Genomic DNA, 27,496 nt, shown 5'->3' with positions numbered 1-27,496 from the left:
GATGAACATCGTTTCCGCAAGATTGGGGTCTCCGCCTACCTGTCTCGGCTTGCCTCTGGACTTCATCAAAATGGCAAGGTTTTTACTAGCCAAAAGTCTACAACACAATATTATGTACGTAACTACCCGTACTTTTTTTTCGCAACTCGTCGGTTTCTCCGATCTCTTTGTTAAAAACGTCGTACAGTGTTTTTCCACTTCATAAGGTTTAGTAAACGATTCGTTTTGTTGAGTAAGTTTTTGTTCTGACTGAGGCTATCCTTGGAACCCTGTGATCGCTCAGATTTGTTTTTACACAAAATGGTACCCCTGGCCAGCTGGCTCAGGAGTCACTTCACTTAAAAATTTGACAGTTCCTGGAGACTTTCATGCAATTGTTTAAAGTAAGTGTACGTGAAATGTTTCTTTTTTCCGATATATTTATTCGTGGGGGGTATTCTTCGACAAAAAAAAACAAAGACTTCTTGAATATATAGTGCCCAGCTTTTATTTGTTACAGTTTTTGTGCCACATTGCTTGAGCTATAAGGGATCATTACATGCAATAAATTTCTGTATAGGATACTCATTCACAACGTGCGGGGTTTTGGCGGCCTTCATTGGTTTAGCTTCTACGTCCAACTTTGTTAAGGGCGGATCGTAGGGACAAACGGAAACCATGTCTCGACTTATCAGGGCCTTTTTTTAGTCATTATAATGAGAGAAAACTGGGGGGTTCTATTCCATTTCTTCCCCACCAAAAGTGTGGAGAAATTAAAGAAACAGGAGCCCCACGTCTAAGAAAGGCCGAAAACTCACGGTGTTTGCACGGGCCAAATCACCATTTGCATGAACACAAATTCTCAACGTTACAGAGCATTATGTGGCCCATGAATTTGAAGATCGGTAGAAAAGACAGATTAATTTAGGCGAGCAAAAAGAATACCAGCTTGTGTTTGAGTGAGACTTGGAAGAAATCGGATCCTGCAACGGTCTATTCTTCGAAAAGTGTAGGCATCGATATTTCAAAATGGCGAGGGGCTTCAAGACTGCTTTCTAGGGGTGAGATTCCATGGAAAACAATATCTTCAAAAGTCATCGGTTAATGAATGGAAATTTGAAAAGAAATTGAACAATCTTAAACTGGGCTTAAATTTGATATGCGTCTTGAACGCAAGAGAAACTCGTGAGTATTTTCCCCTGCAACCTTATAATACGCGGGTGACAACAGTGCGCCTGAAAGAGTTTGCCACACACCATGGCCAATCATACTGCGCGAGATCTGTAGACCCAATGCGCGACTGGAAAAGGTCGACAGATTCTGCGTATTGCGATTAGCCAACGCAATGCAAACTCTTGGAGGCACAAGCCTCATAAGGGTGTAGGTAGCCTTGGTCAAGGCGTTCGTTATTCAGGGTGCAGTCCACTAATTCAAGCGAGAATTTATGGCCAGCTCATTAGCATTAAAAGTGCCCCCCCCCCCATTATCTTTTGAAAAAGGAGATTGTATGGCCCCCAAAAAGGTGAGATTATGTAAATCTTTGCCAGAGTCGACTCCCTTGGTCTTTGGGCTTTCATCTGAGAGCAAAATGGCTGATAAATACTGTTGAAAACGGTCCTAAATGCCCGAGAAAGTTGAGGATTGTCACTTGAAAAACGGCTGCGAGCAGACCTTTAGAAAAATCACTTCTTGGGGGGTGGGGATTTGATTTTGGGGAATAACTCAAAATGCAATCGGTTAACCCACAGAAAATTAAAATGGAAGTGAAAGATTATGGACCATACAATAATTTAACGTGCGTTTCAGATGCCTCAGGGATGTTGGTACGGGATTATTGGGCCCCGAACAACGCTGATTTTACACCGTTTTCGATGGGGACTGAATTTGTGGACTACACCCAATTCAGCGCAGCGCACGGTATCGCACCTGCCCCTCGAAATCAAGGGGAAGAGCGACCCCACGCGGTCTACGGCATATGCAAATCAGCTAAACCAGTTGAGTGATTTGCATATTTCTAAGACCGCGTGAGGTCGCTCGCCGCCTTGATTTCGAGCGGCAGGTGCGCGCTTCCATGCCGTGCGCTGGGCGTTGCGACGAATAACGCAAGGCTAGTAATAAACTGCCATGGACAACAGTGATAAATATCTCCACTTCAAAAGAATCAGGAAAAAAAATCAAAAATTTCAAAGGTGTTCAAGACACATAAAAAGTTCACTTCCTCGTCCTTCATTTTCCTTTCAATTTTTAGCGGTTTAACCGATGACTTTTGAAGATATTTTTCTCTTGAGAAAATCACCCCAAAAGACACTCGTAAGGCCAAAATTGAGGTAAGGTGAAAATTGATGCCTACTTTAAGGCAGTGCAAAATAGAGCAGTGGTTCAGAAATACAAGCTGGCAGTCCAGCCCCAGGATTTCATCCACCTTATAACAGCAAGAGCGCCATAGACTCGGAATTCCATGTTCGTGTAACAATGGGAAATAGTTTAAGTCAGAGAATGGACTCTAAACTGTAGATTGGTCGAGAATGGGCGAGGCAAACTCAGCACGAATCTGCAGTTCCTCGTCCATTTTCCTTGACAGAAGTGGCCATGGGGCGATGTGATTTGAACCGAAGCGGTAGGGGCGAAGTGGAAATGGGGCGAAGTGACTGTGAAGCCTTGCAGTGCAATCATTGTTCATTGTTCCACACAGTACATGCAGTATTCGGTTCAAAAATGTGACGCCACTTCAATTTAAACCACGCCCACTTTACAACATACACGACCATCGCAGGTATGTTAGGTCGCGGTAAATTGCCGTTATCTTTTCTTTCAATTATACCTGTCGAGTCATCCTGAAAGAATCTATCACAAAAATTTGCAGCCTGAAAAGTCTGAATTTAACATTCCTTTATGTATGTTGTTTTGACTCCTTACTTTCAATCGTCTGGTCGTATTAAGAATTGAAGCTGACACATACAACCTTGTTTTCAAACGCGGAAGAACGCAGATATAGATCAACTTTAAAAGCGTCGTATTGGCACCCCTCTGACAATATGCATATTTTAGCAAACAAGACAAGTGAGCAAAGAACACTTCTCCACCACGTGCGTCAACATGTCTCCCGGCTGACCAATGGGTGTAAGGAGCTAATTCGATTGAAACTTCCTGCTAAGCTCATTGGCAAAGTGCCCCAAAGTTTCTTTTGAAAAAGGAGATTGTTTGATCGAAAGTAGAAAGATTGTAGAAATATGGGCCAGGTCTCAACTCCCTGGTTGTAAGACTTTTCATCCGAGGGCAGACTGGATAAAATTACGGATGGCAAACGGTCCTCAGTGCCCGAGAAAACTTGGGAAACCATTTGACAAATGGCTGCGAGTACGGTTTGGGGAATCTTCAGGTTTCAAGGAGTGTGTCTGTTTTGCGTAAATAATTAAGAATGTAATCGGCTAGCCCATCAACAAATGGAAAGAAATGGAATTAGTTCACTGCACCCTCAAACCGCACCGCACCATACCGTTGTAACCGTGGTTGACTGGTAGCAAGCTATCTACAGATGCGGGTTTGCAGTGTTTTCCAGCATTTTTCTGTAGTTTTTGGAAAACTTTCATATTTTTGGTAGTTTCCATTATTTTTCGGTAGATTTCCTGTTTTTTTCTGTAGTCGTCTGGTTTTTACTGTAGGTTTCTGGTCAGGAGGTTTTCGAGGTTTTCTAGTAGTTTCTGTTGTTTTCTTACGGTTTTTCTTGTTTTCCTTTTTTCCATGGCAATAGTTTGCTTTTTCTAGTAGTTTTCCGATGTTTCTTGTATTTTGAGGTATTTTCCAGAGTTTTAAAGTATATTTCCGGTATTTTCCAGTAGTTTTCGGATTTTTCCGGAAAGTTTTAATGTTTTTTAATGTGTTTTTGGTAGTTTTCTAGTTTGTTTGTTTGTTTGTTTTTTAGTTTTCCTTTTCGGGGGAGTTATATAGTCTTTTGGTGTTTCCGGCATTTTCAGTAGGTTTCTGGTGTTTTCCGGTGTTGTCTTTTTTTTTTAAAGTTTTCCGGTGTGTTTCGGTATTTTGGGGACAGTAGTTTTCTAGTAGCTTTCGGTGTTTTCCGGCATTTTCTGGTGTTTTCCGGTGTTTTCCGGTATATACGTATTACTGCTTATTTTCTTTCTTAATACCGTGAAAACCAATTACAACACTAATTCGCAAATTTTCACACATTTCTGACAAAAAGAAGCATTCATGCTGCCAATACAAGCTCGCCAGCAAACAGGCACTGCATCCCTATCTCTTGTAGATGCATTATATTGGCAGTCATTTTAAGTCAGAAATTGCCAAATAGTGACCTTCTTTTCGCTACCTCACCCAGCCGAAAAGAACAAAAACTTCACAGCACTTCGTCGTCTATAGCCAAGCGGTGGACGGAAGTGACCATAATGAAACCGAAACGCAAATTGCATGTTCGAAAGATACAAGTGGAGCCTGCAGGACGTCAGATGCAAACCAGCCAGTATGCGTATTTTTTATTTACACAGTAGCGTAGGGTTTTTCGCTCTGGTAGTGCTAATTCGCGCTTGAAAAGAGACTAATGCTGACTGAACCAGTCAGAGCGAGCTCGCGAAAACACGAAACGGTGGTGCCTGTACTACAACAAATAAATATCTGTATTTAGTCACGAAAGTTGATACTTCAGAGGTGATAGACCGATGGATTGTGATAGTATTGGAGTGATTCCTCTTCTTCTGATGGTCAAGTCATTTCTTTGGTGTATGTGAAAAAGCAGAATTTTAATCACCACCGTGATCGCTGGCTTGATGAGCTACGATAGCCAAGATAGCTCACACAATGTTTGTTAGCATTACATGTATTATTTTTTCGGGGGAGGGGGTAAAATTTTTGAGTGCAATGTGACAAACATTATGAACAATTTAGGTGGGTCATTAATGAGAGTTGTTTTCAAGCAGAATGAGATTTCCACCCTTTTCATCTCTCTTATTTCCTTTTTTGTTTCTTTTCCATCATAACAAAATCAAGATTTCAAAATATCTCACTTGAATCATGTTCAGGTTGGTCTTGAAGCCTTGATTGCAACCTCGTCTCCATCATTTCCTCTAGGCTTGTTCAGCTTACAGAGTCGAACAAGCAGACAGCTTATGGCTTTGCAGCAAAGTGCGTCAATAATTCTTCATATACCTACGGTATCAAGAATTGTTACTGCTAGCTGTGCACTGTATAGCACAGCAAAGAATGATAAAAAAAATTCGAATCCTTGGTGCGCCACTGCCTGTATGTATTTGAAGCATGGAAGAAGGGAAACGGTCGAAAGACTCAATAAAAATTTTACTCATTATGAGCCAAGTATATTTCGGTCGTGAAGTTACGTTTGGTTTGTTCACGTTTTTGCATTGCGTGGGCCTACCACGATCCCTGGCGGAGCTCTCTCATAACATTTAGCAGCACCTTAAGCTATGCAATAACGAGACGTCTTCCAGTTTTTAGTGACATGCAGTGAAAGCCTTTAGACTGTCTTAACCATTTTTTGCATGTTTCCGCCGCCACGTTAAATCCCATGCGCTAGTGTAGGCCTACGTACTCAACACTAGTCTCTTTTCATGTGCGAATTGGCACCACCACAGAAATAAAACAGGCTACGGTGTTAATAAAATACACGCAGCCGGCATGCCATAGACATAAATTATTAATTTTATGTATGTGGGTATGCCCCGCTCTAACTATTATATCTGCCGCCCTCTATCATGTAAATCGTTTTAAATAGCAGTTACTGTATCAACGACGCCTTATCAAATAAAGATTTGTTTGGTAGCTTTTTAAAAAATATACAAACATTGTACTTTTAAATATTTAGCAAGTTGTTTTGTGCGCATTTTTAGAGTGTGGTCGTATTCATACCCTGAATTTTATCCCAAGACCATAACCTTTCTTTCGAAAGCCCATTGTCAGTGGACCGATGGAATTCCAATCACCAAGGTTTTCCAGAAAAATCAAGTCAGCCTTAATAACTCGCTGTGTTGGCGCGTGGAACTTGAAACATCAGTATGCAAAAGTTTAACCAGGATGGGGGAGGTATGCTTGCAGAACTCCAAGTCACTACTCCAGGTGACTTTAAGGCGTATGACCTTTTATTGTTTGATAACGCTTTGGATTTTTGAATGCAGCTCAGTTATGTCAAATTGGGGTACAATTGCGGTTAAAAATTTACTTTTCAATCAAATCTTCCAAAGAAAGTTGTGGGAAAAATTTAAAATCCTCATTTACTCCAAATGGTCCTTATTTATCTCCTTTTAGGGCGTTGCGTCGTGCGTCGTGTCGTGCGTCATGTCCTGTTTCAGGCGACGTAATAGCTGTCGCGAGGCACGACACAACCTACGATGCGACGCAAGACGGTGCAACGCGATGGGGCGACATTTTCGGTGGAGAAAAATGCAACGTGGAATGGACCTAAGACAGTACAACGCAACGGGCGACGGCACGACGCGACGCACGACTCGTCATGTGTGTACAAACGTAATGGCAATAAGGCGTCGGTGCGATCCGACGGCACCGTGCGAGGGAGCCGTCGTGCCGTCGCGTCATGTAGTTGCTTAGCCTTGGAAGAGGCTTGAGAAAGGCAGAAATGTGTGTCTTAAATAGTACACCATAGTTTTACAAATTTTCTTTGAAATGTCTCACTCCCCTCTCCAACAAGTACCCGTAAGTACTGGGAATTGAGGGTTTATTATGCCCATCTCACTCCAGCTTACTATTTACTGTATTCGTGCCACATTCCTTCAGCTATATGGGATACATGCAATAAAGTTTCTGTGTAGTTAGGTGGTCTTTGTATGGTTTAGCCAGAACGTAAGGGAAATTTCCCAATAAAGTGTAGCTGCACAGAGCAAAATCGATTGACGGGCCGGGCATGCCTTGACTGCACCCTTCATCACAACTGCACGTACATTGGAAGGGGCAGTGTTCCGTCTCTCAAGCCCCTGCTGAACCTTATCAGGGGTTAAATTTGAAATTCGGAATTGTTTCCATGTTTCCCTGTAACCCAATCTCCCAAAGTACGATCTTTAAAAGGAAGGGACGATGTAGTCATTAAATATCGCCTAGGGAAGAGATTTCATTATATCAGTTTTCAAACAAGATTTATTTGTAGGTGTGGAATTTGTTACATTTGTTAAAACCATCACCATTTTCGGAATTTAGACCCAAGAAAAAATGTTTCTGCTTCCAAACAGATCAGTCTACTGGCGCTCCATTTCATATCAGTATCAAACTTTTTAAGGCAAATCTGACCGATCACAGCCTGGGGTTTGCGGAAGACAGCAGCTTAAGGTTGCAAGCCAATAAACAGGCCGAAAACTGCTTGCGCGGGCCAAATCACATTTGTATGCATTCAAATTTTCTACGATACGGAGCATTTTGTGACCCATTAACTTGAAGATCTGTAGAAAAGACAGATTTAGGCAAGCAAAAAGAATACCAGCTTGTGTCTGAGGGAGATTTCGAAAAAATCAGTTCCCGAAAACGGTCTATTTTTTTCGAGAAGTGTTGGCATCGATGTTTCAAAATAGTGAGGGGCTTCACGACTGCTTTTTAGGGGTGACCTTTCGTGGGAAAAATATCTTTAAAAGTCATTGGTTAATGAATGAAAATTTGAAAAGAAAATGAAAAATCATGAAATGGGCTTTAATTTCCTGTGCGTCTTAAACGCCTGAGAAACGCATGAAGAATTTGTCCTCATGTTTTGAAGCTCAGGTATTTATCACTGTTGGCTATGGAATTTTATTTACTGGCCTGCAACCCTCATTCGCAACAGAGCGCCCTCTCCAAAACTGACTAAAAAATAAATCAGACAATGAGTCCTCTAAGGGGAAGAAACACTAGGACCCCTTTGACAAAGAGATCGGGAAACTGACGAGCAGCGAAAAAAAGGAATATAATATATACACAATATGTAGGTGTTGAAGACTTTGGCTACTAAAACAAAACCTTGGCACAGGTGAAGTCTAGAGGCAAGCAGAGACAGGTGGGCGGAGACCACAAGCTTGTGGAAACGATGTTCATCTTTTGAGCAACTTGATTGGTCAAAACTCCAAAATGTGACATTCTGTTTACTAAACTTGCAATGTACAAAGCAGGCAGTATAGTATATTATTTACAAAATAATAAGTAATTTAAGGATATGAAGTTTAAAATATGTTGTATTAAATATGTGATATGTAAATAAATTATATTAATGTATGTATGCATTGTTTACTGAAATATTTTAGTGTATCTGAATGACATTACAGAGGGTGAGCAGAACAGCGCACATTGTCAGTCAATTAAGATCTAAGTGCAGCCGAAACGCAGCCATTTTGAACAACACAATAGCAAGAGCATCGACCGGCTGAACCTGGTGACAGTTCTACTGTGGATATGGGACGATTTTTATCCATCATGTAAAGGACCACGCTTCTAAAAATGGACGTAACGACATAAAAGTTCTATTTCTGAAGGAAGATTTGTGGAAATTGGTTTGTAGTCGTGTAGATATTTTGTTAAAATTGACTTCGTCGTGTGTGCTTAGTTTGTCCGCGTGTGTTACGACACACGTACGGCGGGCTTGTACAATGTACACTGAATGAATCATGAATCGACCGAAGTGTGCACACTGGCTTAGCCCTGGTTTAAACCAACGGACGATGGCAAATCTTGTTTTAATGTGGTACTTGGTATTTGCCATTTTTCCTGGGTGTCTCGGGGCCACTTTTAATGCACACATTTCCCACATGACATTGCCGGGAACGCCGATATTCAACTCGAGCCTCCCTGGCAGCGGACAACGTTGGCTTTACAGCATAGCCCGTGTTTCTAAGTCAAAGCAAGCGAGTCACCTTGTTGGAATCAACGAAAACACTGGAGTCCTGACTCTGCACAGAGACATAAACTGCACAACTTTGAATGAAAATCCATTCCTTTTGTACATTGAAGCTAGGACCAGCAGGACTAGTTTGTCGGCTCTTGACAATGGCCCATCGGACATTTTTGTCCAGTTACCGGTCTCGGTACACATTCATGGTGGACATTGCAAATTGAAACATGCCAAAAAGGAAAAGCGTAAAGGCCATTCCAAACGACGAGATCATGGTAATCAGAAACCAGTTTCAGATTATGATAAGCAGTTTATTGTCATGGATTACCCCACTGGCTCATGTTGGAATTCAGAGGAAGTAATACTCTCAATGAACAACTTCCTGCCGAGTTCTGCTTCTCACTGTCGGGTGAATTACACTCTGAACAAACATAAGTCAGAGCACAGTATGTTGTTGGTGAATCAAAACACTGGGGATGTTATTTCTCCAGAGACTTCCTTATGCATGCACAGGCCAGACGAGAAACACTTATTAGTTTTGGTAGAGTTTGCACCACCGTGCATGCAGTACTACCACCATCTACACCATAATCCTGTCGTTGGAGTACGGATTCATGTACAACTTGATCTTCGAGCTGTTGGAACAAGCTTGTTTCCCAGAGTTGCGGCTGCAGAAGTCTCTGAGCCTGACGTTAGTGCCACAAGAGCTCGACGGCAGGCGCGCCGTAATCGCAGTCCAAACTTCCCTCAAGGAATGTACATTGCCAATATTCCCGAGGAGCAACCAGTTGGATATATCGTCATGACTATCACTGCCTCGGACACTGATAGTGGGGAGGCAGGCCGGCTGACTTATTCAATGCTTGCAGAGCGTGATGCCAGAAGTCAGAACATGTTCAGTATCGACCCAGATAGTGGTATCATCACAACAACTCAAAGGCTTGATAGGGAAAGTATCGAAGAACATTTATTTGAGGTCACTGCCACCGACCATGGATCACCACAGCGGTCTACGTCAGCTTTTCTGCAGATTATGGTGGAAGATTTGAATGACCACCGGCCTGAGTTTGAACTGACCGAGTACCACATCGAAATTGAGGAAAACGAGCCTGCAGGTACAACCTTGTATGAGTTACATGCAAGTGATGGTGATTCTAATGATAATGCAGAGGTTCGTTATAGCATTGTTAACCCAGAACCTCCTAATGATGCATTCAGTATCAACTCGCGTTCAGGAATCATTACCACCCGTGCAAGGCTGGACCGGGAGGTCGTCTCCAGCTATGAATTGATTGTCCTGGCCCAAGATCTTGGAACAAATCCTGGTCCGCTGAACACAACTGCCCGAGTTTTAATCACTGTCTTGGATGAGAATGACAACTACCCACAGTTCTCAAAGCGCACCTTTGAGGTCACCATTCCTGAAGATTCCCCTCGAAATGTCATTATTGAGACCATAACAGCCACAGATAGGGACGCTGGATCTAATGCTGACATTCGTTACAGTATGGTCGGAGGACAAGGTCACTTTGTGATTGACCCATACAATGGAGAAATTCTGCTGACTTCAGCTCTTGATTACGAGAATACACCATCTTACCAGTTGGTCGTGCGTGCTCAGGACAGTGGACGCTCAGCGCGATCCAATTCAACACGTGTCATAGTGAATGTTTTAGATGTCAATGACAACTCCCCACGCTTCCCAACGACCCTGTATCAAACATCGATTAGAGAAGATGCTCGCATTGATTCATCTGTTATCACTCTGAATGCCTTTGATGGTGACTCAGGCGAGTTTGCACGCATTACCTACAGCATTCAAGATCCTGATACTGCACTTCCATTCACTATCAATACAGACACAGGGCAGATAACAACATCCTCATTGCTTGACAGAGAAACGTCCCCACTGTATGAGTTTACCGTTGTTGCGAGTGATCAAGGTGACCCGCCAAAAACAGCAACAACTGAGGTATCTGTGCGCATTACTGATGTCAATGACAATCCCCCAGTCTTTACTCAGAGTGAGTATTACGGTCGTGTTGATGAGGATGCTTCTCCAGGACTTACTGTGGTGACTGTCTCTGCTGATGACCCTGATGTAGGAAACAGTGTTTCATACCAAATTACAGCAGGCAACACAAGGAACCGTTTCAGTATCATCAGCCAGAATAATCGTGGAATGATTTCGGTTGCCCTACCCTTAGACTACAAGCAGGAACCACGCTTTGTACTGACAGTAACTGCATCGGACAATGAACAATCGAGCATGTGTCTGGTGTACATAAATGTCACTGATGCCAACACCTACAGACCAGTGTTTGATCAGTCACCATATAGAGCAGAAGTAGCTGAAAATGTTGCTGTTGGGTACGTTGTTGTCCAAGTTCATGCTACGGATGGTGATGTTGGTGAGAATGCGCGTATCACATACTCTATGGATAGCATACCAAGCTTTGAAATTGACCCAGACAGTGGCGAGATCAAAACCCGAACCGAACTGGACCGTGAGACTACATCAAGTTACACCATTCATGTGACGGCATCAGATCATGGATTAGAGCCACAGATAGACACGACTGAAGTGGAAATCTTCCTAACAGATATCAATGACAACCCCCCAGTCTTCACAGAGAGTGCTTACTCCACTGAGATTAGTGAGAGTGTAAGTCCCCAGTCCCTGGTCATACAGATTGAAGCTGAAGATGCCGATGAAGGTTAGTATTCAACTTTTGTATCAGAATATTTGAAACTCAAGTAAATTTACATGCGTGTGAATTCTTTTTCTATAGTAAAGATTGCGGTAACACCATGTATTTATCTCTTCTTTGAGTATGTGTGGTTCTGAGAAGAACCGGTTCTTCTCAGAACCACACATACTCAAAGAAGAGATAAATACATGGTGTTACCGCAATCTTTACTATAGATCTAGTTTCTTTCACCATGAAAACCTTTAAGTCTTATTTGAATTCTTTTTATCAAAAACACCTGTGGGAAGATTCTAGGATGGATAGCTCATGAAATTCCAAGAGTAGGCCTACTGTGTCTCACTGAAACTTACACTCTACCCATTTGACCGTGCTTAATTTGCATGTTACTACTTGAAAAAAAAATCTGCTGTAAACATAGGTGATGTTGGAAACTTTTCTGTATTACTTGTTGAAGCATAAATTATACACATCTTAACCTTTTATACACATCATCTTTTAAACCGCACATGAATCGTCATCTTCGTTTCTTTAAACAGAATTGAGAGCTTTTTAGTGTGCATTGATATTAAATTGGGAGGGCATCAGAACTCAACGAATTGACAGAAATTGATAGAACAGTATACTTGTACTTTTATGTACACATATTTCCTTTGAAGAAATCCTTTGAAGACAATTTTGTAAAATATAGCTTTTGTCAGAATCAGTTTTACCCAAAATGACAGTAAAAATGCAGTGTTAAAGTTAGGCTGGTAGTAGAATTACTTAGCGTAAATACCAGTACATGTAGGTCACCAGTGTTTGCTCAGACTAGGGCATGAAATTTGCATCAGAGGACGAATTTACCATCTGATTTTACATCATTCATTTGTTATGTCCGCAAGTGTGCTTGTATACCAGAATGCAAATATCAGGTTGATGCTTTTCTTTGTTCAGGGAAATGTACATTTATTCATGAATGCCAGACAGCTCTGCGCACAAATTTTGCAGATGTCAACACTATATTGATCATATTGATGACATCTTTAACACTGGCAATTAACTTTATCCTGACCGCATTCCCAACATTCATCCTTCTTAGTCTCTCTTCCATGTAAACCTACACGTCTTCCCTCTGACTGGCAGCCTAAGCCTGCATCCAAAGTTGAAATCCAATCCTGGTCTGGATATTCCACAAAAGAGAATAAATTAAAAACCTGCACCCAGTTGCCATTCTCATTTGCACTGGAGTCTGTGTGAAGGTTTGACCACGTTGTTTTGACACTTGGGGCAAAAATCAGAGTAGTCTGGACAGACAGTTGGTGCCCTGCCTTATTAAAATTGGAGGGGCATCGTATTTTGTCATTCTTTGCCCATATTTGACCATTTTGGACACTCGTATCTGGATTTAAAATTTGAGCTTGATGGTATAGTTGGAAACATTACCACTGAAAAGTTCAACAAATTGGAAGTTCACTCAAATTTACTGTACTTTGCAGCAGCTTAACATCACAACAAATTTGGTTTTCCTTTAAAATTGGTTCAGAACTACTTTCTCATTTTTTCGTTGAGAAAAGAGCTGTTTTCAGTTCAGTACATGACAGAAAGGACTTGTTCTTTTGACTTTTAATGAAAATAAATCATGTGTATAAACTGAGACAAAGCAAGGTGAGTTAACTCCCCATGTTGTCTCCAGCAAAAGCTGGAATGACATTTATGAAATTTCCAATTTTAAACCTAATTGTTTGACAAAAACACCAGGCAACCATTTTCAGTTGACTTCATCTAAATCTTCATGAGAGTAGCACACTGCCATAGGAAAGGTAAAACACAATATTAAAGTTAATTTAGTCTTACGAATGTTAAACAGTATTGAAAGAACTGGCAAGCAACACAGTGTATTTTTGTTGTCGCTGTCGGTTGCTTGTTTGGCAATGTACATCTTCTCTAATAGGTATGTTATAAAATCTTCTCAAAATGTAGCCAAAAGACACTCACCCTTGGACAGGCATAACAGGCAAGAAACAATCAATTTAACTCAAAAGAAATCACCAAAGACTAACCATTTGAACTCAAAAATGAAAAAGGATTTTCATTTCCAACTAGCTCTCCATCTAAAGCATTTGAAGGATGAAACACTTGGTTTGCTTTAATGTAATTGGTTCTTGTACAGTTCTAATGAGTCATTCCAAGAGGAAGATGAGGTTCTGTAATGTCATGCGGAATGAATGTGATTGTCTCAGTATTGCCATTAATTGGAATCTTGAATTAAACTCGCTACAGAGAACCTATAGGCACTAGGCAACAACATTCCAGTTGCCAGAGACATTTATGTCTGTGTAGTGTCTCGTGTACATTTTAGTAGCTTGTATACTTCAGTTGATATGCTGACCTTATACGTGTTCACACTCGTGAAATAGATTTGTGAATTAACATGAATGAAGTAACATTTCGGAGATTTCAGTAAAATTGCGGTGTACATGTACTCTGTACATGTACATGTAATTTATACACTTGCAGGTATGTAATTCTTGAGCAGCCGTTTTGTCAAATATAATAAATGATAAAAGCATGCGGTATACATGTAGCTTTAAAGGTAGTGAACACCATTCGTTTTTGTCATTTCACAATATTGGCTGATTACAGTCTTTCATATTCACTGCAACTAACACTCTACTGACTTGTTTCATGTTTGAGTCAACTGCTTTGTGAAAACTTGGGAGACAAATGCCTTTTGATGACAGTTTATTTTTAAACTTTCATGTTCTCCTGGGCAGCCCGCTGTGTCTTGTGTTTGTTTCGTATTTGGAATTGCCCAAATAAATATTAATATTATTATTATTTTTAAAAACAGCGCGGCATTTTCATTTAATATTTAACATGTGGAAATAGTACTTTTTGTTGACGAAAATCCCTTTCACAGGGATGCTCGGAAACACCATATTACACCATAGCCACCATATTTGGATCATACCATTATGCTGTAGGGGTGATTTTGAATTCACAAAGTTTTCACATGAAAATCCTTTCCTTGAACAAAATTTTACGTCATACTTATCCAGTTTATTTCCTACTTTACACCTTACACTCAGGTTCATATTTCAGTTTGCAATGCTTTTGGTGAATTTCTGTTGACGCCCACAACATCTGCAAACACTACACACAAGAAAATTTGCGAAGGTTAGAGAATGTGATGTGCGAGGTGAAATGAATTCCTATACAATGATCAGCTGACCATCATAAAAAAAATGAGAACAAAATTTTTGTTTTCTTGAAAACTGCAGCATTCTGGGCAGAAATGTTTTCTTTTTCAAGTTAGATATTTCAGGATAATATAGTTGTCCGATTTGGGATTTTATCAGTGGTGTACATGTACACTATCTCAAACAATTGTACACAATTCAAAAATCTGTTATCCCCCTCTAATGGATGTTGCAGTGCTTTGGATAAAATCAGTCACAACACACTGTATTGAAATTGTACATGATTTTTTACTGTGTGTGGCAGTGAACATGCAATAAATAAACATGGTCACTTATTCAGTTAAACCGAATAAATCGGTATTACTACATGTACATGTACATGCATATGACTTTGCTTTGTGCATAAGAATGATTTTGGAAGGTTTTTAAGCCATTTGGCACCAGGCATCATTCCTCAAAATTGTCTAAAGAAATTGAGAGACCAACCCAGGGCAGTGCTGAGTAATGAGTACCATAAGTTTAAAAGCCGTGAGCTCCCTGAGGTGATACATTGTACTTACTACTTCGAACAAATGGAACAGAAGGGATTTTTCTTTTAAACTGAAAATGTTGGATTGTCCCCAGCAGTACTATACTGGGAGCTGCTTATCACTGCTGTTGCGTGCAGCGTGATCCTCTGTATAACATCTCCCTAAACCAATTACATGCACCTGTTGTGTCACAGCAGGCAGGTGATGGTGTCAGCTAATAATAATGCTGGTCCAAGTGATGCTAGCATTAGAATATTGTAGCCGCTCTGTTCTCTTAGTAATTCTGCACTGTACACTGTCAAGAAATCGTACCTTTATGACTTTGAAAAATGATCAGATCTAATTCATTTGTAAAGTTCACCATTAAATTTATGGTACATGGAGAAAATCACAAATTCAAACAAGTAACATTTCTTGAAACCTCTGTACAAGTAAAATTTATTCCATTTTAAAGCATGAAAATTTAGGTATGTATTACACTGTACATGTATAGTGGTGTATAGGTCATTGTGTATCCGTACACTTTGCAAATTGAAGTGTCCTTTGCTTTGTACCCATCTGTTGTTATTCATGACTTATTTCAAATAGAAAGCACAAAAGAAGTACACTGGTCAAATACATGTAGACCTTGAAGAAAGTGATCAGTACAGACCTGTCATCAGTAGAGAGGCTTGTAGATCACATACATGTATGCTGAAAATGAAGACATTTCTTTATGCATTGCACTTGGTATGAAATCGTGTAGTGATTGTTGTTTCCATATTCAGACTTCAGAAGTTTCTGATTGAAGAAAGTACTGCAAACGTAAAATTTTCAAGTGCTGCAGTTTTACAAGTAAGGGAAATTAAAATCACTGTACAACCAAAGTCAAAGAGTAACTTGTTAGTAGAACCTGTGCTGTTAGAAAGGTGCAAGATGATAACTGGCAATTTTGAGAATTCTAGAGCTGCGTCAATTTGAATAATTCACTTTTCGAATATTCGACCATCAATTTGATCGAATATCTGAATATTCGGCCGTACTGACCAGCAGATTGTTGATGAACAAACCGTATACAGAATCAGTTGCAATAATATACACAATCATACATTATAACCACCATTATAGCTTCTCACGTCTAGGAGTATCTCCAGCAACAATTTAGCAAGATCAAAGAGACAAACAGTGCCTCTTGCCCTGTTCAAAATTTCTGTTCCTTTTCAATTTTGTAATGAATAATTTACTTTTTGAATTGTTGTAAGATTTCTGTCATTTTTCATTTGAATCTGCTTGAAAATAGCCTCCATAGTGCAATTTTCTCATTTAAAACAAAAGAAAATTCTCCCTTTCTTTTCACGAATTTTGTATTCGAATATTCAAATTTAGGAAATAATATTGAAATATTTGACTATCACAGCCCCAGAAAATGCTGACTTTTTAAATCGAACATTTGAATTACATGTATACTGCACATGTGGTGTTGGCATGCCACATCCTCTGTTATGTTCCTTTGGAGAACATGTACATGTACTGTGTGTATGAAGTTACTGTACATGTACAGCGTGCATTGCACAATTTTTACCAGTGGACTTTGCACCGGTTTCAACCACTCATGTCCATGTTGTTTAAATACTTTCATGTTGTCACGCATTTCCAGTCCAGATGGGAACAATACATACCCCAGCAAAGCACAAAGGTTTATCACATCCCACTCACCAGTTCCTGATATTCTTCATTGCATACAAAGTATGGAGGGTATGCAAATAAAAAGCATGCCATACAATGGCTCACACTTCACAAGCAGGCTTGTGTACATCAGTTAGATTCAGATAAAGGTTCAAGATGGAGTATTGGCATACCATGCAGGGGTCACATTTGTGAAAGGTGTGGGAGACACATTGTGTTGGATTGTAGATAATTTCATCATAACACATACACAAATGTAAGTGTACATGTGCCGGTAAATCTAAATCATACATGTTTTTGTGTGTTTTAGTGAAAATAAACAATGTTAGAAATGACTTTTAATATAATAAATCATTCACCAATTATACACCTATTTTCAAAGTGACAATGTATGGGTAGCATAACTTCGTATACAGGTGCATGTGCTGCTAAACTGGCTTCATATTATATTTGTGCTTGGTCCAATCCATCACACATGTACGTGTGTAGCTGCCAATCCTTTGTTGATAACAACAGCAGATAAATCCCCTTGAGGTTTGACCTAGTAATGGGGACACACAATGTAAAATGACCCTTTACTGTATGGCCCATTTAAACCCTGCCCATGGGCATTCTCCAAAGCACTTCAGCTCCCAACCATCTATTTCCCCCACAGTGCAGTACCTAAGACTCATTTTGATTCTTTCCATTCTAAATCCAGCCCACAGGCATAGCCCTGTTTCCTTTGAGGAAAACCTTCCAACAGTGCAATCTGCAGAATGATTAAAGTGTTGCATTTTCAAGCAGGTGTTGAATTTCTGTTAAGATTGTTCATTTTGCGACAACCTTTGCGGAATGTGTAGATTAGCTTGCCCCCTCCACCACCACCCCATGACTACACATCCATATATATGCATATGCAAATTAATCTGGTGGGGAGGGAGTCTGCAGTAAATAATTGGACATGCCTTTTCTCTCTTTGAGTTTGATTGATGGATGAGGATTTTCCTCCTGGAAGGCCGGCTAAGGAGAGTGGAACCCAACCAGCTTTCAATATATTAATTGTATGTTTGTACTGGTTCGATTGTTCCCTCATAGAATTGTCAAATTAGATTACTACTGCTGGTTGTGGAAGGCTAGGAAAAAACAAAAAAAGCAAGGTGTTTGTTAAATCAAGATATCATTGTAGCTTACATGTACATATAGGTTAACCCTGAACCCCAATAAAAAAAGTCACTTTTAAAATCTTGCTGACAGTGTTGGGGCTGAATATCAACACGTTTTCTTGCTGTTGGCGTGTGTTTTGGGGGAAATTCATTAGGGTTATGTAGATTGAAAAGAATGGAATGATTCCATGTCAGGTGACCACTCAGTGTTCAAACGCTAACAGTGTTGAAGCAAAATTTCAGAAGTGGTATAATCAAGTCTGAAATTTTGGAAACTTTAGTTCCTCTTGTATCATTGCTCCTCTCATTTTGTTCCTTTACATTTGCAAGCATAATTTTACTTGGAACTAAACAACAGACATGAACATGTCCTATTCATGTTCACTTGCCTTTAATATCCTCAATTTGATACACGTTTTTATTTCAAAAGTAAATGTATAAAAAAATTTCAAAAAATCATAATTTCGTTCTTGTTTCTACATATGCAGGTACTAACAGTCAGATTTCCTACACGTTCAATAATGGTAATGATGGCAATGGAGCTTTTGTCATTGATGAAACCTCAGGCATCATCCGTACAGCAGTCCGTCTCGATCGCGAGGCCAAAGCAGAGTACAACTTAGTTGCCTTTGCTGTGGATGGGGGTCGTCCCACTCACCGCGAATCTGTGCAGATCACTGTCAGGCTGCGTGATGAGAATGACAACCCACCTGAGTTTCTTCAGGAGGAGATGGATGTGTACATCGCAGAGAACCGTAACCCTGGTGAACTGGTCTCCACCATCATTGCGAATGACCCGGATGAGGGCTACAACGCAATCATCCATTACTCCCTGATTGAAGGTGACCTGGACTTCTTTGAGATTGACAGCCGATCAGGGGAACTGACAACCCTGATTGAGCTGGACTATGAAGCCAGGAATGAGTACCAAGTAACCGTCAAGGCCACTTCAACACCCTTCTTCAGGTTGGCTACAGTCAACATCCATGTTGAGGACCAGAACGACAACAGTCCCATCCTAGAAGACTTTGAGATCTTCTTCAACAACTATGAGGGATTCTTTCCAGAAGGTGACATTGGACAGGTTCCTGCTCATGACCCGGATGTGTCAGACACCCTCCAGTACCTGATCGTGAGGGGGAATGCAAATAACCACCTAATCCTGAATGGTACCACAGGGGGCATCAGACTCAATCCCAGTCTGAAGGATATTGACATTCCGCAGAGAATGGAGATGTGGATACAAGTGTCAGGTGAGTGCTTAGATAAAATTTGAGAAATGTAAACAAAAGCAGAAGGATTCTGTTGGTAAATTACTGCATCTAGTGTCAGAATGTTCCAGGTGCAAGGAATTGATCAACCACATTATTGTGGCCTCTTGAATTTAAAATTTGGTTGCATTAGAAGAAAATTATTTCAGCAGTATTTACTTGCTGTAATTCAAAAGTCAGGTTGGAACAAAAGTGATACCAGTAATTGGCAAAATGGCCCCTATAAGAAGTGCAGTGGAAAAGTAAATCATAACACCGATAATCCTTTCACTGGCGTAGGTGTAAAGGATGGCAGTGTAAACTTTTTGAATAAATCAGAGAAGTCTGAATGTTTATAGAAAGGTGCACTTGGGCAGCCCACACAAAGTGACATGTGACTGCCTGCACAGCCACCAATTTCATATAGAGCTGGCCAAGCACAAACTGTGTCGGAATATGGCTTAGGACCCCAGTGTAAACATAGACGACTTGGTACACCTCTCCATAGTTTGGATTACCAATTGGAGGGTGAAATGAAGCCCCTCACTCTATTCAAAAAGGGTCAAGCAGTCTCGCACATGGTTGGGTCTTTTCAGCATGCCAACACTGAACTTTGCCAGGAGAACAAAAACCTTGGCTGCATGGTACGTGCACTGGATGCCAATTATCATAGTACTACTAATGTAAACCCTATCTTCAAAGAGAAGTCCAGGAATGTTTTGAGGGCTACGGCTCATTCAAGGCAAAAATACAAAAAGCATTGCACTTGCTAGGAAATGCACACTTCAGTACAGGTGTGGAAAGTTCCTTATGACAAATAGCTGAAAATGGAAGATCTACTGCCTTTGAACTTTACGTGCCCTTTTCAGTATTGAAGGATTTTTCAGGTTCTTTCTTTTAATTCTTTGAATGGAAATGTACAGTGATCAGATAATGATCAGTAGTAGCCAGCTTTGTAGAACATAGCGGTTATATGTTTTCTTCTGCCCATTCGACTATCAAATTCAATTAAAATGGCCGTGATAAATTTTACCATGATTTAGATGCTTTGTTAATGAAAGTACAGGTTGTTTCATCTTGGTGTCCCTTCCCAGTAAAAGAAGCTGGTTTCAGCTCACTTTAAATGACACAAGTGCTCCATTCAGTCTGCTTTTAGTAGTATTCATGAGGCCATCAAAGTGATGTCGGAACAATTCCCAACTCTCTGTGACTTAGCTCGCATAGGGTTCACACAAATAAATGGCCTCATTCAAAACGGAATTAAGCTGTATGTGAATTTAGACAGCATAAGCATTGCCCAATTGTCCTGAAATACCAAATAAAATCCAATTTATTGAGAATGCAAGCCCAATTACTGCAAACAGTAAATCTCCCCTATTGCCCCAATCATTCCAGACATCTCTGATTCAGATTCTTAAATCCCAGCTGGTAATCCCGGTTGAAAATCTTACAATGAAACTGGCAGTTTTCAAGGTGCTTTTTGAGATGGAGCTTGCATGTACACGTATATCCAGTGTTTGCTTGCAGATAGAATACTTTGCATGCTGTGAATCTGCACTGCATGTAATCCTGATAGAAAACACCTTTTGTGTCTATTGCAAGTACTTGTAAATGCATTTGGGGAAGAAATTTGGCGATTTGAATTACCCCAGTGGTTCAGATTGATCAAATTTGGTTTCGTTTACATTCCACTGAGGTACACGCATTTAAATAATAATGACTTTAAATTGGCTATCAAAAAAACCCAAAAAACCAGAAATATACTAACAGGTATACAAAAGTTTATTTTAAATTCCTATTTGGTGGCCTCCATGTTGACAGTTTTCAGTTACCAAACTTCTCAAGTGTGAACTGTTGCAGATGGAACCCAGTGCAAATACATGTACATGTAGCTGCCCTGTGGGTGTAGTGTATAGTATGAAAGTCTTTGATCATATTTGTGCCATTTCCAATTTGAAATTTTTTTTTCATCCAGGCCCAGCCAGGAAGGTACTTGTATCATTTCTAAAATTGCTATGCAGACCATAACTTACCATTTGTAGGTGAAAGTAATCTCCATGTACATGTATGTGGAAATGATAACAAAAAATGGGTGCCTAGTTCAAATTCAGCAGTGGTTCAAGAAGAGACATGAGTTTCTTGCTTTTGTGTGCATTTTCACAAATTTATAGTCGTGCGGTTGCAGTTACTGTTGGTAACAGTTTAGGGGTGTGGATAAAATTGTCTGCCCTTTCATTGCCATGCTTTTTTAAATACTTGCTTGGAACTCTATTGTTATCATTGATGGTATACTAATGATTACATGGAATTCAGAACACTGAAAGTCAAAGGAGAATTCAGTAGGCTTAATGATTTTCAGTTCTCTTTTTGTCACAAATGCATAGTAGTTAGGCACCACTTGATACTGCCCGAATGTTATTGCATTAAACCTCATATTTGAACAAGCTGACACAAAGCTCATACACAAAGTCTTAGCTTGCAAATGGAACCTGAAGGAAGAGACAGTGTCACTACAATGCACAGACCATTGAAGAGAAGAAACAACATGCAAATATTGATTCTTGGGTATCTCCTTGTACTCCTCACACTGGTTAATCCTTATGGAACAGAAATCCTCTAAGAATATATGGACCAGGCAGGGAAAGTCTAAGTGGTCTGTAGCTTCAGGGAGAAGGGGTGGGGTGCCAAGACAGGGCGTGCATGTACTGGTACATACATGTACATGTACTGGGAGAGCGTTTTGATGCTCTCCTTGTTTACTCCCAATTAAAGCAGACTCTTGTACCTTGTAGTGTGATGCTAATGTTCACCATGTAACAATGTACATGTATGTGTATACCAGGACTTAAGATCGTTTTCTTGATCATCTCTGGTATTTACATATACATGCAGATATGGTAATAATTAAGGGCATTAAACTAATAAAGCCCAAATGCTTAGAACACCGTGACACAGATTCTGTGGGGTTTTCCAGTCTTGAAAAGGCAGTTTAACTAAATTTTGAATTTCTCCTCATATTTAGGTTCAGGTTGAAAACTTAAAAGTTCCTCGTGTACATGTGACATTGTACAACTTCATGTACGTGTACATGCACACTGCACCGTGATGTACACATAGTTGTTGGTGGAAACTATTTTTGTATGGTACTGGTACATATAGACTAATCCGATTAGACGCCATAACTGTGGTGGCACTGCACTCACACACACATTCTTTAGCTTGACACACACATGCATTTAGCAAATCACGACACCCTGTTGGTCAAAAAGGCATGTAACGCGCGCGAACTACCTGTTCACGAGCGTTGTGCCACCACAGTAAAGGCTCCTAATTCTGGTGGTCGAATTACACTACACAGTTAGTTTGAAATGGTGGATGCACATATACGGGACTGCTGGATTTGTGTACATCATAATCTTGTTATCTGTTGTCATTGTTTCAGTTGTCAGAGATGCTCCTGAAAAGTTTTGCCATAATTTCCATGTCAGATCACAGTTACCAGGTACAAATCGGAAATCCCACAATGCACAGACGGTAAAATGTGGGTGCACACTAGAATTTGAGGAGACAAATATGTCCCATTTATCATGTCAAAGGCCACACAAGGTCGACCGTGTAATCCCCTTCCTTGAATCTCTAGAAATGAAAGCTTGCACCTGTACACAAAGGGGTACATGTTGTCTGGAATCAGAGACACCCAGTCTGAAGTACCATACACCCATGCAGGAAGTGGAAATAGGCCCACAGACGTTTCCCCTCCACATCACCAGAGTACAAAACATAATTTTGTCATTAATTAATAGTGTTCTTCTTTGAGCTTCAGTAACAGATTTTTGTTACATATTCAAGTGCAAATTGATGAGTCTTGTGTGAAATTTCTGCTTTATTTGGTCATTAACCCTAACTCGGGTGTATGTAAAATCGTATTGAAATTGGAGGATTTGGGACTGTTACGGTTAATGAAAATAACAGGTTTAATTCAGTAAATGTTTAGTAGATCTTTCACACTTTTAAATATTTCAGTGCATAGCCAACACCTTAATCACACTGAGGATATGAGCAAAGATCAAAACACAACATCAAATGCAGGGAACATTATTCAACATTTTAAGGTAGCAACAGAGACCTGTCACAGTCACTGGAAAATGAATGAATGAGACTTGCTGAGACGAGATATTCCTCTAATGCTCTGTAAATAAGATTCATGCAAGTTGCTACATAAAATCCAGCTGGAAAGCAGCTGACAAATTTTTACTATTTGAGGTCTTTGTAAACAAATATTTGGGATACATAAATGGCATTAGCGCTTTTGTTTATGTATGTAATGATTGTGTTCAGTTTCAAACCAACTGAAATGTTTCCAGATGAACGACAAACATTTTAGATTTCATAACTGTAAGTGTTCATACTCTCCCATTTCGAAACTAATCAAAACCTGAACATGTCAGAATCTTTTGGATACGCTGCAGTGGACAGTTCAGTGTGCATTACACAGTACGTGCTTTACCTTGCCCATGGGATTTTTTTTCAACTAGAGCAGGTTTCCTTGCTTTTCTAGCAATACCCATCTTGCTGTGAATGTTGTCTTAAATTTCAAGGATGTTATGCATGAATACCTATACACAAACTATTTTGGGGGGGGTTAGGGAGGAGGCAGTGGGCATCATGATGTACAAGGATATCTGTGAATGGTGTTAGTTTGTTCTCTTTACAGTCCTTGTTCTGTGGAGAGATACATTTATCATTCATTACTTTGTGCAGATCAGAATACCAGGGAATGACTAAATAGTCTGGCCATGAGGTTATTATTCTAGCAATGTACCGGTACATGTACATGAGGAACATTAGATACATGAAACTAAAGAGTAAGGTAGGATTTTGCTTCTCCTGGCTTGCTACGGAGAAATTTATCTTCACTTTTTGCAAGTTGTTGCCGGATTTACCCCCTTGCACAATCTCAAGGAATTTGCACCCAAATTGAAATGTGATCTTGACCCAAGGGAAAACCTGATACAGAGTACAAGAGAGGTGGCATGTTTGTCAGCAATCTGGCTCCATCCCCACCCTGGGGAGTTTGGAGATGATCATCCTTCACAGTTATCCCAACATGCCCTGGGACTTACTCCCACTATTTGTATGCAAAAAGAGTATGCAGGCCTTTTACAAAATACACCGTATGGACAGACATGCAGAGGGACGTTGTATGGCTCTTCGTTGGGCATGCAATACGCATGTACATGTACTGTACATCTAATAGGTACTAGGTCTAACTAGTACTACTACCTAGGTCTAATAGGTCCATTTAAGACCACACATTTCTACATGTATAGAGTGCAACTCATTTCAGATACATGGTAGATGTACATGTACATACCATAAGGGTGATGAAGTTATTGTACATATTTTAAAAAAAACTTCTGTGGCATCGATGGGCTACGTGTACATTTGTATTAATAGACCTCAGCATACACGTAGGCACCTTTATTCCTGTATATATTACATACAATTTAATAATACCCCCATGGCTTAGTGGTCTTTGGAAATACAAATTGCTGATTCCTCAGTTGGCTTATGTTGCAGACACCCAAGAAAAAACAAAGTGTGAAATTGCATGTCAGTAACAAACGCAATTGTCGGAATTTGTCAATCTGGAGTGCTGGATCTGTTGACTGTGGCCGCACATCTCATTAGTGAAATGGACTTTAACCAACTACAGTGCCCAAACCTAGTATGCAGGTTTGGGTTTGTGTAACTAAATTGTACTGTTTGTTCTGCTGATGATGTCATTGTTTACTGTGCTCTGATAACTGTCAGCCTGGACTTTATTCACACAGTTGTCTGGCGCCATCCAAAGCAATGTTGTAATTGGTGTGGTGGCGTTTGTGTTATTGACATTTACAGTAGAACAATTTGGGGAGGGGTGTCTTTAGTGCTTTCCTCTGTACATGTGTATTCATTTCCTGATATCCACGGTACATGTATGCTAAAGTAAATGGTACAATGTGTACATTTAAGGGGGCACGCATGTACATGTTTGGAAATTATATAAGTCAACTGAAAATACATGTACTACCATAGCCAGTACACATAAGTCAGAAGAAAAGTTCATTTATTTTGATGTTAATTATCAGCAATTGATACATTCATTGCATAAAAATCTGCATTTGTGATGTTTAGGGAGTTGAAACAGAATATGACATTTAAACTGAAAAATCAGTGTGGAACATGTACCACTAATCCAGCCACTGTATAACAAATGCCAAGGCCATGGGGCGTGCTAAAAAAGCAACAAGATGAACTCTAGGACAAGATTTGATGGGCTTTTGTCATTGGGGAAATATGTTTAGATCCAGGGCATCTTACACTTCTGGTGTGGTATCATACCGCAGGCGTGGGATAGACACTGAGGAAAGACCCTGATTTTTGTGGTAGTAAAGAGAAGTCTGTATTTCCCCTGATGTGACAGGCGATACTGACAACCTCATCTTTATTCATGAAGCAAGTTGTAGTGTAGTAGGGAGATCAGTAGGAGCACAGTGTGAGTCATCCATCCTATCATCCGCTTACAGGCTTTGCCATTGGTCCTGCTCCTCCAGTCTTCATAAATAATTTATGAGATGTGTCCTCCAAGCTAGAAGTATCTGAAGGAACAGCAGTGCTGTGTGGCAAGATCAAAGTCAGCGAAGGGCTGCTGTAATACTGGCTAATTTGGTCTAATGAAAATGACTCTTGGCGGCCAATCGGATTGATAAGAAAAAACAGGGGTGGCTTTGAAATGTGTGTGTGTAGTTATTGTGTCATGTCTGGGAGGGATAAGTCTCATGGGTGGGCTAAGTGTCAGTAGAAATGAGGAGATGTAAACCTCTGATGGCCGACAAACAAAGCAAAAGGCCACAGATTCTATCTCAATGCTTGTTTCTTTTATATGTAATCAGACTTCTTCATTGTTTGGAAAATTGTTTTCTTTGATTTTCCTTTAGTTTCCACATTTCACTGATATATAAGGCCTATCTTTTGATCTTCGGTACATTGGGCCTACTCTGCTCACAGTGGGAGGATGTCCATATTTTAAAAAATAAATTGCTTGGTCAAAAAGTCTCTTTGTGTCCTTGTTATTTCAAGGGGAGATATGTGCATACAACTCTAACACAAACCCTAGTCAGCAAGTTACATGTACAAGCATGGAAAGAATGTGTAACAGACCCAGATCAGATCCCACTTGATTTCCTTTGTCCAAATAATGAAGTACAGTTTGATCGATAAGGCCTCACTAATTTATCAGGCAATTTAATAGGGTCCCAGCCACTTTTTGAGTAAATATTACAGAATACCCAGGCACATGGATCAATAGCACGCACTTGTGGTCGAAGCTATGGTCCGGGCTTTGGTTTCCAATCCTTACTCCCATTTTCGCTTTCCCAGTTTCTGGTCATATGTATTCAAAGGAGCATCTTAGGATGTTACCGTATAGCCAACTATCGACCATATTCAGCCATCAAATGCTGACCCTACATATTGACAGAGCTCTCGGCTGAAGTTTTCAAGTTCGCTTGCCATTATTCCAAACACATTCTCATATGGGGGAACTCATGTGCATTGCTCAGAAAATGTTTTTCCTTACTTGACTTTTCACGCTGTGCTTGTCTTTCTCTCTCGGTTTTGCCTGAAACGGATATGATTTTACGCAAATGCATCCTTTTTGTTCCATATTTGTCAAGCTCTTCAGAGAAGGGAGGCCATTGATCGGGGGTCTGAGCTGGGCGAAACGTGATAGGTTCTCCACAGGTTCTGGTTGAACGGTGGGCCTGCCTTGTGAATAGAGAAGTTTTTCCGCATCTGCAACCTGAAAAGAAAGAAGCTGCGAATACATAGGTCTCTCAAAGGGAAATTTAATATGAGCTTTATGTCAGTGAGAGAAATATATGCAAGTAGGAAAGGATGGGAATGGGTTTGAATGGGTGCTTGATTTTCAAGACAAAATGAATAGGTATTGATGAATATTCCAGCACAGTGCATTTAGCCAATGGCAAGTTTATGGCAGGCACATTGTACATGTACATGTAGTCAAGGAATTGATGCATGCAGGTACTGCACATAATACAAGTTCCAACGTGAGGAATCATATTTGCTGAAATGCTTCAAACTGTTTATTTCAGAGCCACTAGTAGATATCTTGGTAGAGTGGATCAAGTTCCAGAAATCCAGTTGTA

At 40.2% G+C, this 27,496-nt stretch overlaps 1 protein-coding gene across 4 annotated transcripts in view; it reads left to right on the top strand.

Moving 5' to 3' along the window:
- Positions 1 to 8,299: 8,299 nt before the first annotated feature.
- The window catches only part of LOC110984883 (cadherin EGF LAG seven-pass G-type receptor 2-like), a 111,482-nt gene continuing 92,285 nt past the window's right edge, over positions 8,300 to 27,496 (top strand). For all 4 annotated transcript variants that reach the window (XM_087135854.1, XM_087135853.1, XM_087135850.1 and 1 more), the window contains exons 1-2: positions 8,300 to 11,523; positions 18,525 to 19,289. In XM_087135854.1, coding sequence (XP_086991980.1) covers positions 8,583 to 11,523; positions 18,525 to 19,289 — 3,706 coding nt within the window. In that variant the 5' untranslated portion in view covers positions 8,300 to 8,582. The remainder of the gene's footprint in view (positions 11,524 to 18,524; positions 19,290 to 27,496) is intronic.

Source organism: Acanthaster planci, linkage group LG04 (genome assembly GCF_054643075.1).
Source record: "Acanthaster planci isolate LZ-2023a linkage group LG04, COTS_SCS, whole genome shotgun sequence".
NCBI lineage: Eukaryota > Metazoa > Echinodermata > Asteroidea > Valvatida > Acanthasteridae > Acanthaster > Acanthaster planci.
The sequence above is the reverse complement of the archived record's forward strand: the minus strand, read 5'-3'. Positions and strand labels throughout refer to the sequence as shown.